A 13,048-nucleotide genomic window follows, 5' to 3' on the forward strand; every position below is an offset into this window, starting at 1 on the left:
TCTCTGATCTGTGATAAGGCCGGAATTCCCCTGCACATTGCTCCCTGTCCCAGTTAGAGGAGTTCCAGCCAGTGCTTCGGCCAGGGACCAAATGATGTTGGAGGATGTAGCCTTGCCCACTGATATCAGGGGATGTGGCCACACCCACTGCTGTTGTTTGGACCGGTGAGGGCTGGGTCAGGGTCATCCCTTTTGTTGTTCCCCATCCCTATATTACATCATAATTTCTTGTTATAAAAATCAATATTGTCACTTATGGAGAAGCATAGTGCTTATTCTGTTAGGTTTCTAGTAGGCTGGTGCATTAGTTGCCCACCATTAAATATAGAAAAGGTAACAAACAACAATAGAAACAGGAAAGAAAGAAAGAAAAAGAGATTGTGTGAAAGGCACTTGACAATTAGAAGAACAAAGTGAGGCCTCCCATGAGGCCTGGGGGGTAGGCGATATGTATGTTCTTGTGAAATGTAAACACAGAGATTAAAATAGGACAATTTCTCCATTTGCAAATGGTGTTAAACCAAACTATATCAAGCATTCTGCCATAAAGCTTCTATATACTGTTTGTAGTATTCTGCTTTTCAGTTAATTGATTCAACTCCTGTTATATTCTTCAGCATTCAACAAGAAACACATTTCCTCAGACATTGGCAACCTTATATTGCTAAGGTGCCATCTCCAAACATTACTATATATAAAACAGCACAGAAAGTGTGTTGACCCATAAAGAAGACAAACAGTCTCAGTATGTAACAATCAGATGGCTAAAGAGAGAAGGGGGAGAGAAGGCCCAGTTAATGGATAAATAGCCTGCAAAGAAAACTTGCAAATGGAAAATATAAGTAGGTGTTTGAAAACACATGCTACAGTATTCCCCAGGAAGCTGAAGTGTTCCAAATTCTAGATCTAGTTTCCTTAAGCTCCTGCTGTTGGTATCTGACTCATTCATAAATGAAGCTTTGCTTTACAGAGAGTAGACATTTCCTATTGCAAAATGGGCAGTAATCTAAATGTGGAGTGGAAGAAGAAGTAAGCGAACTAATAAGTAAAATTACTGTGATATTAATCAACAGTAGAGGTGTGTACCAACCACACAATTCAACTCTCACCGCAATTCAGCACTTCAGAAAATGGCCCGATTCTGTTTGGACCAATTCAGAGGCTGTCCACTTCACCTTGGGTACTGAACCTGTGCCGATATTTGGAAAACTGAGGTTTTCTACTAGCTCTTGTACAACTGTTCACAGAGCAGCGCCACTGTCATAATTTCTTCTACTAGTGCATCTTTGGATTCAAACTGATAAAATCGGGAAACAGAAAATTAAGCTATTAAAAATCAAGAGTCACTTTTGAAAATGCTACTCTTCATGCATCTTGCACATTCCTGTCAATTCATTATTGTAACAAATAATGAGTAGACACTTCATTTTTTATCATTTGCATTTGAGTCAGTGCCCACTTATTTCATATTGATCAGATCCGTTTTTATTCATTGAGTTTGGGACAGTGCCCATTTTTTTCATTGAAATAAATAGCTCAATTATTTCTCCTATCCCAAGTTCATGGAAGGCAAGTGCAGCAGGACACACCAAAGGTGGTATTCAGTGAATAGTTAGCATATTGGATATATTGGCGGCATGTAGTGATGACCACCAGTTTGGATGGCTTTAAAAAAGGGTTAGACCAATAGATGGCTAAAAACAAACTACTAATGATTGGTTGTTGAAGACAAACAATAAAGCATGGCTGCATGATGGTTTGATTATGAATTTCCCAGGGTCAGCTTGCTGGCCACTCTTGGAGGCAAAATGTTGGAATAGATGAACCTTTGGACTGATCCTGTAAGGCAGTTCTCATGATCTTGTCCTGGGCTTCCCTTGGTTTTTATTAATTGGGGAGAATGTTTGGTATAGGAAGGAAGCCATCTCGGAAAGAAAAAGTGAGTTTCTACTTGAAAAAAAAAAGGGGCATACATTTTTATTGCCCCTGCAAATGCTTTAAAAAGTAAAACTGGTGATGTCCAGATCGATCAGGGTTTCCATAATGCCAGCGACAAGACCGCTCCAATGAGAGGGCATGAAGTAAGGCAGTGAGGTGGTGCAAATCTGGAATGAAGCAGGATCAGGATACTGGCCCAGGTATTCTTGCAATTAAGAATAATTAATTGCAATTCTTGCAATTCTGCAGCTAAGGTAAGAGGCAAGTTACCTCAGCACTGGCCTGCAGCAACTGCATGGTACAGCCTGGCCAGGGAGGTTTTTCCGGAAGCTCCACCTCTCAAATGCTGTAGCTTGCTGTCTTAAAGGGCTCGCAGCACTTCTTTTCTTGCAGTTGCTGGCTGCCTCTGGACAGGAGGGTCTGAGTGGAGATCTGGTTGGGGGAAACTCAACAGAGCCTTCCTGCTTGCTGGACGAGTCCCAGAGGGCAGCAGTACATCCCTGAGATTGAGTGGATGGGGTGCGGGATTCAAGGCATCAGGCCCTACTTGGGAAGGACCAGGGAGTGAGTCTGACTTCTCCTCAGAGCTGCTGCTGCTGCTGCAGAACTCAGTCTCTGAGGGTTCTTGGTCCAGGGCCTTGACAGGTAATTAATTAATGGACATTTCACCATTCAAGTTCGCTTTCCAATCAGGTGTTTGTGTGTTAATAGCAGGGTGCAGAGGGCTTTCTAAAGCAACATAAATACTTCTATTTCCTCTTCAACCAAAAGTCTGTTAAGAAGTGTTCATATCTGAAATGAAAACAGCTTGCCTGAGGTAAAGCATTCTTGCATATCGAAACTTGAAGCTGCTGACACTTGATAAATAACTGTAAGACTCTCAGCATTGCTCAGATCTGCTTGTGTCTCTAAAATGAGTAACATGATTGGGAGGTAAATGCCTTCAACATATAGTTGTATCGCATTTCAAAAGTCCAAGCATTTGTTCCCTGGGTAGAATGGTGACCTCTAAAGGTGTGCATTGATTGATCTACCCCAGAGCTTATGAATCTTTTATTGAATCCTAACTTGGCAGGACAGAAATGGCATTTCCTTCAGGCGATGAGACTTCTTTGAAGTCAAGCATCCTCTGCTGTTGTTCTTGCAGCCATATCTAATGATTATTTTATTATTCCATTTTATTACATTATTCTGCTGTTTCTCAGACTGAAGACTAAAGGCAGAGTAGAAACTAGCAAAGCAGATGTTATCCATTTTTTAATTAAATGTACCATACCAACCCCTTTTAGCTGAAACCCTCCACCTGCTTAGGTTGCTTAAGGGTGCAATCCTGCATGGCTGGCTGGGGCATGCTGGGAGTTGTAGGCCCTTTCTCTGTCTAAACATGCATAGGATTGCACCCTAAATCTCATTGACTTTGGCTGGATTTTAGCAGCCTCACTGTTGCAGGATTGCAGCTTTTATAAAATTGGCTTCACATTTGCCTCTCCTAAAACCTTTTTCTTTCATAAAACAGTGAAGCGATAATTTTAAAAAACAGCATGAAGGCTACTCAGAGCCATGGCCAATAATGTTTTTTTGCACAGAATAGTGATGTAATGTGCCTTGCAGCCTGCAGTATCTTAGTAAGGACCCACAACCAGTTTTTCACCACATAAACAAGTTCAACTTTTTCTTCTATGATGTTGTGTTTTTTGTCACAATTTGTTTCATGGCATTGGTTTCATTGGCACATGTAGTATCTCCAAAGATTTTGGATGATCAAACAAGGTTCGCACCATCACAGTGATTTTATAAAATACATTTTATTAAATGACCCCCACTCCAATTGCTGTCAACAACCAAATAAAGCTAGAAGACATTTATATCTTCAAAGCAAAACTTCTCACTGAACAGAGCTTTGGGCAGGCACTTGCTGCTTAAGATAGCAATATGTGACTATAAACGTTTAAAAGTTCCTTTGCTTTCTGAAGAGCACTAACATTGCAAAACACTGAGTGACAGTGCCCCCTTAGGGGTTGATAAGTTTTCCCTTTTCTTTTCAGCATACATTTTATTGGGAAAGGGATATGTAGTACTGAATGGCGGGTAATGGGTTCCTAAAAAGGTAAAGGTGTCCCCAACCAGTCGTGTCCGACTCTAGGGTGCGGTGCTCATCCCCGTTTCTAAGCCGAAGAGCCAGCGCTGTCCGAAGACGCTTCCGTGGTCATGTGGCCGGCATGACTGAACACCGAGGTGCACGGAACACTGTTACCTTTCCCACCGAGGCGGTACCTATTTATCTACTTGCAATTTCTTGCTTTCGAACTGCTAGGTTGGCAGGAGCTGGGACTGAAGACAGGAGCTCACTCTGTCACGCGGCACTCGGGTCTCGAACTGCTGACCTGCCGACCTTCCAGTCTGCAGTTCAGTGTCTTAACCACTAAGCCACCACGGCCCCATAATTAATGCCCTTAGTTTACAGAATAATCCTATGGATGTTTAATCAGAAGGTGAAATCCAGAGGGTGAAATCCATGCTAGCATACAGTGGATTCCTATGCATGTTTAATCGGAGGGTCTGCCAGCAGAATGGACACAGCCCCTCCCCCCAAATATGCTTCGAAGGGATGGGGGACACTGGAGCAGACCTGGAAGGGTGCAGGGGGAGGAGAGGAAGGGGAAACCCCTTTGGGTGAACATCTGCCCATTTGTGTGATGTTGTATGTTCACCCAGAGGTAAGTCCCACTTTGTACAATAGGACTTATTCCTAGGTACGTGTGCATAGTATTGCAGCCTTAATGGCCATGGCTACTTCAAGCCACGGGAATTTGTATTCTCCATCTGCCAGGATGAGGCTGAAAGAAACAGTTTTTGCAGTCTTGACTTTGGGTAGGAAAAAAGGAAAAAACAGCTGTGCGGTTTAGAACTGTAGGCTAAAGGTAGTAGTATCCTATTGTGCCCGTGCACTTGTGGGAGCGACTGCTTGTGCAACTGGGCTTTTACACTTTTAAAAATAACATGGAACAAGTGGAAATGCTGTTTTCCAGAGTGGGACAGGTTAGGGAAGTTCACAAAAGGGAGCTTCACTGACATGTCTCAATCCAGAAACAAGTGTTTCCACTTGTTTCTGGGGTTATTTTTAGAAGCACGAAATCTCTGTTGGATAAGCAATCGCTCCCGCGTGTGCAACAGAACCCGTGGAGATGGAGCAGCCCCATTGGATACCACCCTAAGAGTCTCTGGCTGGCCAAAGCATCTCCTAAGATACTGAGCTGCTGGACAGATGATGTGCTGCCTGATGGTATGCTTTCTCTTCCTCTGCTCAGTGCTATACATTTGTAAAAACGAATTGTAAGGCTTCCCTACACTTTCCTGTAAAGATACCCATAAAACTTTCTAGCACTCAAGAAAGTTGTAGAGTGGAACGGTATTATTTATAAAAGGAAGTGCAAGCTGAAACTGAAAGTGTTGGGACAGAGGAATTTGCTAAATCTAGAGATATTTTTGAAGCTACATTGTATTGTAGGACTAGGGTGGCATCACCAAAAAAGAGGACATTGATTTGCATAAAAATGCATATGCATATTTATATGTATAGATGCAAATTTAGAAACAACTATTATAATTTAAATAGAAATACATCTCGCTATAAGGGGGGAGGCTGTGACCAGGTAACCTGTGTGCCTGCTCCGTTTGCTACCTAGGTACTGTTGATGGACAACTTCAAGGCCCTGTTCTCCCTTCTGATGGGTTAAAGACGATCCACTTCACCTCCGAGGCAGCAGGGGAGGTTGTGGGGAGGTGGTTCTCCAGGAATTAACCTTGGAGCGCAGGCTCCGAGGTCAGTTCCCAGAAACTGACCAATCCTATGGCCGTCTAACCACTGTCTAGTGGCCAAACGATTGTGACCTTAAATAAGGTTGAAATGGCCCTTTGTCACTTTAAAGAAGTGTACAGTACTTTGTTTTTCTTCTGTTGTGCCAAACTAGGGACAGTAGCTGCTAATATGTCTGTGAATCTTTTATTTTATCATATCTACAAATTCAGTGAAAAAGGAATTAAAGTGAGTCTTCCACAAAGACAAGCTCTTATTAATGCTGTCACCGTTATGCACTGTTCTTCTTGTTATCACATACTTTTAAGCATACTCTGAATCCTCAGAATTCCCTGTTCCCCCTGAGCTTAGCTGCACTGCTCACAGTAGCTTGTGTGTGTGGGAGGGGGGGGGGCGGTGTCCAGCAAAGATATATTGTTGCTTGTTGTAATGCAAAGTATTTGGGGGTCCCTTTGTCTGAATGGGCAATTAAGACCCATTTAATTTACAAAAGACCTGCTCATAGCAAATGAATATTAGCTTGTTGATATGGAGCAACACAGCTGCCTGCAATTCTGGACTCTCCTTGGTAGGGATGTCAGAGAATTCCGCCACGGATCTCGGGGAGGCCGAATGCCGGCGCATTCGGCCCCCCGAAATCGGTGGCAGAATGGTCTGCCTCCCCGCCCCCCCCCCCCGGGAAGAGACTTACCTGGGGCGGATCTTCCTGGATCATTTCCAGTTTGTTTGTTTTTTTAAAGACGTGATAGGCTACGTAAAGATTTACGTAGCCTATCACGGCTAGGTTTTTTTAAAAAAATGTGATAGGCTACGTAAATCTTTACGTAAATCTTTATGTAGCCTATCACGTCTGTTTTTTTAAAAAAACTTAAAAAAACAACAACGCGCGTATGCAAATGGCGGCGGCCATGGCCGCCGCCATTTGCGTTCCTTATTTTGGCACGTCTTAGTCTTCGTAAACATTTACGTAGACTAAGATGGCGAAAATAAGGGGAACGCAAATAGCGTAGTGTCTGCTACACTATTTGCGTTCCCCTTATTTTCGCCGTCTTAGTCTACGTAAATCTTGACGTAGACTAAGACGTGCCAAAATAAGGAATGCAAGTGGCGGCGGCCGTGGCCGCCGCCATTTGTGTACGTGCGTTGTTGTTTTTTTAAGTCAGACATGATAGGCTGTGTAAACATTTACGTAGCCTATCACGGCTGACTGCAGGGACGCAAACAGTGGCAGCTACGGCCGCCACCATTTGCGTCCCTGCTAGCCAGCGGCCGGATGTCTGGCTGCTGGCGGAGCCGGCTGGCGGCTCCGCAGAATTCCTGCGGAGCACAGCCGGCCGGCCAGGATTCCGGGGGGGAGGAACGGAGCGCCTCCCCCCCCATCCAGGATTCCGGGGGGAGGGACAGAACGCCTCCCCCCACACCATCAACATAATCCGCGAAAGGTAAGTGACTTTCGTACATCCCTACTCCTTGGTGGTGTGGCTATGAGGACTGTCATGGTGAGCTTCAGAATTTACCACCAAACCACCGGTGCTCAGGGGGAATGATACAGGGCTGCTCCCATTGCTCCAACATCCATTCCTAAGGTGGACAATTCACTCTGCCTAGTGGTAGGGCCATCCCTAGTTTCCAGAGCAAATATCATCTCTTATTCGCCCTTGCCCCATATGTGTCATTCCTCTTATACCTAATGAGACACATTTCTATGCAAGCTAGTTTGCTTTCCTCTGGCCCCTTAAGGCTTTGTTCAATCTCCTTTCTCTTCCAGGTAGGGGTGTATGGATTACTCACCCCATTCCAGTCAGGCCATCTGCTGGGGGTGGGGGGGAAGGCGATTTGTCCCTCCCCCCTCAAAATCCTCCCCGGCGAGCTCACGGAGCCACCAGCTGGGCCCACCCGCAGCCAGACTTCTGTCCACTGCCGGGCTGCGGCTGCAAATGGCGGCCACCCTAGCGGCCGCCATTTGTGTCCCTGTGTTAGCCGTGATAGGCTACGTATACATTTATGTAGCCTATCATGGCAAAAGGTAGGGACGCAAATGGCGTAGCGGACACTATTTATGTCCCTGGTCTTTGCCGTGATAGGCTACGTAAATACGTAGCCTATCATGGCTAAAGTAGGGAGGCAAATGGCGGCCGCAGACCGGGGCAGTGGACGGACTGGATGGCCGACAAAAGGTAGGGTCCGTCCCGGGGAAATTTCGTGGGGTGGCGGGGGGGATTGCTCCGTTCCGCCACGGACTCCGGGGGGCTGGATTCTTTAGAGCCCATGGCGGAATTCTCTAGCATCCCTACTTCCAGGAAAAGCCAGCTTTAGGTTCTGTCCCATGAGCCATCTTCTGTTCAGTGTATGGAGTTTTGAATTGCTTCTAATTCATTTTTACTCACTGAACCTTACTATGGTAAAGCCTGGGAATATCTAACCTAGATTTTAAAAATATTCCATTATGATGGTGCTACATGTCTCAGGTCCAACACTGTCAAGTGGCATACTTCCATTACTTCCACCTGAGTTGGAGCATTCTTTTAAAGTAAAGTGTGAAGGAGACAAACATGTGCTGGAACACACGTCATATGCAAGTAATGGAATTAAGATTGGCTGTGACTCCCTATTGAATCAGTGACAAAAGCTGGGCTGTCTTTCATGTAATTTGTGGAATGGTCTTAATTTGCTAGCACTGAACATCTTTAGGATTGGGTTCCTACTCCCAACGATTTCAAATGGATTGGCATTTTTACTGTTTTCAGCAATGAACGGCAGTTTGCAATCATGAATGCTGCCCTTCAAGACTTTCCTGTTTTGTTTTGTTTGCCAATACAGATGCTCCACAACAAACATGTGATGGTTCGTGTAGGAGGAGGATGGGAGACATTTGCAGGGTACTTGCTGAAACATGATCCATGCCGAATGCTGCAGATCTCTCGGGTGGATGGAAAAACGTCCCCAATCCAGAACAAGTCTCCAACCATCAAGGACATGAATCCAGACAGCTACTTGGTTGTTTCTGCCCATTACAAAACCAAAAAGGAGATTAAGTGAAATTGCCTTCTCATTTCATTGGGGACTCTGTATATGTAGGCCCACACTATCTTCTTGAGTGTAGTCAAATTAGTTGGTGCTTTTAAAGGACTTCTGAAAATTACACGCAGACTGGAAATCACAACCCATTTTGTGGATTGTTGAACTATAGAACTATTTATTTCTAGTACTGTACCTTTTTATAGCAAGTTACTCTTGATAGGTTAATTACTACAATCAGATAAAAATAGACATATATTTTTAGCCAAATTATTACTCTATGAATGTATTCTTAGAATGACTTAAACAATATGACTCACATTAAAGTAATAAAATGTGATATATTTGTATGGAAAACATCTGATTCCCAATCATTTGCCCTAAGCCAGAGTTATGTGTAGGTCAGTGGGAGAGCACCTGCTTTACATGCAGAAAGTACCAGGTTTGATCCTAGTTAAAAAAACAACAACCAGATGATGTAGCAGGGAATAGGAAAGCTCTCTGCCCAATGTCCTGGAGAGCTGCAACCAGTTAGAGCTAACAATACTTGGCTAGATAGATAATCTGACCTAATAAAAGGTCCTTCCTCTGTTCCAGTACATGGTGAGCTCCTACTCTTGCAAGCTGCCTCATTCATGGAAGGGCCCCGACTGGCCCACACATTCTTTGTGGGGGGTTGCTCATTACGTTACTCCACTGAAATGAATGGGACATCTCTTACAGGCTGGATAACTTCTTGCTTGCATCCAATAGCCCCATGCCTATCATTAAATGCTGAATCAGGGTGATAGCGTGTTTACGATATGAGAGGAAAATAAAATATAGGTTGTGCGGAAACTGATGGAAAATACCAGCTCTTCTTAACGTATATATATTAATGTCAGAATTCTTGTTTTATAGGCTGCAGCTTTTTCTAATTGATAAAAGAAAACAGGCATGCATTAGTTGTGTGTTCTAACCCCCCCCCAAAAAAAAAAACACCCCACACAAATTAATGTATGTGTGCTATTGTAACCTATGGTTGATTTTAACTGCTAGAATCTGTTTTAGATTTAGATGGGAATGAAGTAATGGGGAAAAGTGTTAAGGTCATTTATGTTCTATTATATACTGGCATGTTTTAACATAGCCAGTATATGATAATCCCAGTACACATTACACCAAGGAATCTACAGCTGATCTCTTGCTTTCCAAATGCTGCCACAGTGCATGGGCTGCTAATTAAACCTAGGAAACAGAGCCGGATTTTGGGGGGGGGGCGCCTTAAACCATTTTTTACAGTCTAAAACTGAAATTATTTGGTCTGTGAAGAAAAAAAAAATGTCTCTGTATCATGCCCCTACAGAACAAATAGCACCTATAGGGGAGGACAAATTATATCAGAAAATAGTGCAGGTAAAAGCACTAAGCATCCTTCTTCCTTGTGCTACTTCACCAGATTAGTAGTCCAATTCTGGTTAGGTTAGGCCTCATCTGGAGTACTGTGTCCAGTTCTGGGCACCACACTTTAAGAAGGATGTAGACAAACTGGAGAGGGTTCAGAGGAGGGCAACAAAGATGATCAGGGGACTGGAAACAAAGCCCTATGAAGAGAGACTGAAAGAACTGGGCATGTGTAGCCTTGAGAAGAGAAGACTGAGGGGAGATATGATAGCACTCTTCAAGTACTTGAAAGGTTGTCACAGAGAAGAAGGCCAGGATCTTGATCATCCCAGAGTGCAGGACACGGAATAATGGGCTCAAGTTACAGGAAGCCAGATTCCGGCTGAACATCAGGAAAAACTTCCTGTTAGAGCAATACGACAATGGAACCAATTACCTGGGGAGATGGTAGGCTCCCCCACACTGGAGGCCTTTAAGACGAGGCTGTCAGGGATGCTCTGACTTGGATTCCTGCATTGAGCAGGGGGTTGGACTCGATGGCCCTTCCAACTCTACTATTCTATGATCTATGATTCTAATTCAATCCACATGTCTGCATTTAAAGGACAACATATCAGGAAATTAATGACAGATCTAGTGTAATGTGTAGTTCAGCCCACGAAGTAAGGAGGTTATGCCTCTGTAGTCATAGCAAATTATGGGGTTGATCCAGACTTGCTCCTTCCATTCTGAAGGAACTGGAACCCATCAGAGGTTCCCTACTGGAGGAAGCAGGTGAGGTGGGGATTTCTGCCACTTCCTCCTTTCACTTGCAGCTCTTAGCACCACCTCCCATGCTATTCAGGACAGTCCCCTGACCCTCTGGAGCAATTTTTCAGGTGGCGCAGAGGGCTGCCTGGGCTTTGGGTGGGAGAAATCAGCAAATCACTACTCACCGCCTTCCTCCAGTACCAGCAGAACTCTGAACATAACTCTGCATCCAACCCTGTATCTCTTGTGAATGTAGGGATACATCCTCACTAAAAAAATGTAATGATTTAGGTAGCCTGACTTTGGTTCTGGAGAATAAGCAAGGCTAGCCTGATGAAATAATGTGAAGGCCTTGCTTTGGAAAGCAGATTCAGATTTAAGGGGAGGCAGCTTTTGCAGTAAGGCTGTCCTTTGCATCTCTTGTCGAGTATCATCAAAACTGATGGTGAATAGTCTGATTGCCCCAAGACGCCACCACATGGACACTGAATTTGCTTTAAGATAAGGCCTACTTGAAGCCACCATGCAGCCTGCACTGCCATGCACATCTTTTTAGCAGCAGACCTATGGATGCATCCCATCCCATCGGAGAACCTCCACTCATACTACTGCCAACAATGACGCTGTTTAAACTATTATCAACAGAGAGCCAGAGGAAGGCAGGTGGTGAGTCAGAAGGTAACATCAGCTCCATTTCATCTGGACATCACACAAGCTAAGGCTGGCTATGACAAGAGATGAGTAGAAGGGTGCCTTTGAAGTGGAAGGAGTTGAGGAACTTCAGATACATCAACAATTTCTTGGAGCATCCCCAATCTCACATATTTCATAGCTTTAAAGTACCACTAGAAGCATAAATTCAGGGCTCTTCCTATTAAGTCTTAAAGACACTATAAACCCATTCCTATGTCCCAAAAGAGGTGTAAACAAACAATTTATTGGAATGAGTAAAACATTCACCTGGCTCCCTGCCAGACCTGTGAACCACTTCTGGAAGCACTACTGTTCAAGTCCCAGGGTAAGTTAACTGCAAAAACATCTAAGTCTTTTTAACACAGGAGTCCTACCTTTCAAATTTGACATGAGGATACAATCACCTGTAGAAAATGACACATGGGTCTGCCGCTTGGGTGCTTGTTAGCTGCCTTTAGATTGGGCTTTACTATCTGTTGTGAGTGAAGGGTACAGTATAGTTTAAGGCAGTTATGGACATGTATAGACAGGAATCCCACTACGTGATACGGTGGGATAGTCTATGGATTTATCCAAGTGTTTTATGCATACTGAATACAATGAGCATTCTCTGTAGATAAATGTTGCGGGGAGGGGGTTAGGTTACACAGCTTCATGATATATAGGAGTGCTGGGGTTTGGTTTATAGGTTTTGCTAATTTTTGTCTATATTTGATAACTTTTGTGCCTTGCTAGAAAAAAATCATTGTTCAAGAATTATTTGAATGATGACTGTATAAATTTGAGCTGAAGTCCATGGTGCATTAGAAATAAACAGATACTTTTTAAAAATGCTTAAATGAACTCATTTATTCTTTGCAACACAATGATCTGACAGACAAATATGCTGACAGCCATTACACAGGCCTACTCAGATCTTTGCGATCATTTAGGGACTCAGTTTCCATCAACACTGGCTCCAGTTGATCAGTGCCAATCACTTGCTTCACTTAAAGATCCATACCATCACTTGCTATGATGGTATGGATCTTTAAGCACTATTGCTCCAATCCAACAAAAAGCCTAGCACAAGTTGGAGCCCTATGCAGACAGGAGTTGCCTCCCCCACCCCCCAATAATAGTGAATGCTCTGTGTACACAAAATGAAGAATCCCAGCAGAATACATCATGTCGTCAGATGCCTTAGGATGCTCTAGAGCAGCTGTCCCCAACTTGGCACTCCCTGCTGTGTTTGACTACAACTCCCATCATCAGCATGCTTATCACTAGTTTATTGAAAAGGGGGCAGAGGAGGAAGGCCTAGTATCAGCTTGTTGGGCTGTATTCAGACCAGAATCATACAACAGTAGAATCATATAATAGTAGGGCTGGAAGGGGCCTACAAGACCATCGAGTCCAAATGAAGAAAGAGCTCTTCATTCTGGCCCGGCAGTAGCCTTTGAAGTGAGC

At 43.9% G+C, this 13,048-nt stretch overlaps 1 protein-coding gene across 2 annotated transcripts in view; it reads left to right on the forward strand.

The window, feature by feature from the left end:
* Positions 1-12,425, forward strand: part of GAS2 (growth arrest specific 2) — a 186,877-nt gene extending 174,452 nt beyond the window's left edge. For both annotated transcript variants that reach the window (XM_084852401.1, XM_084852410.1), the window contains exon 8: positions 8,576-12,425. In XM_084852401.1, the coding sequence (XP_084708527.1) occupies positions 8,576-8,794 (219 nt within the window). In that variant the 3' untranslated portion in view covers positions 8,795-12,425. The remainder of the gene's footprint in view (positions 1-8,575) is intronic.
* The last annotated feature ends 623 nt before the right edge of the window (positions 12,426-13,048 follow it).

Source organism: Heloderma suspectum, chromosome 1 (genome assembly GCF_057233095.1).
Source record: "Heloderma suspectum isolate Gila_16-S chromosome 1, 16-S_ref, whole genome shotgun sequence".
NCBI lineage: Eukaryota > Metazoa > Chordata > Lepidosauria > Squamata > Helodermatidae > Heloderma > Heloderma suspectum.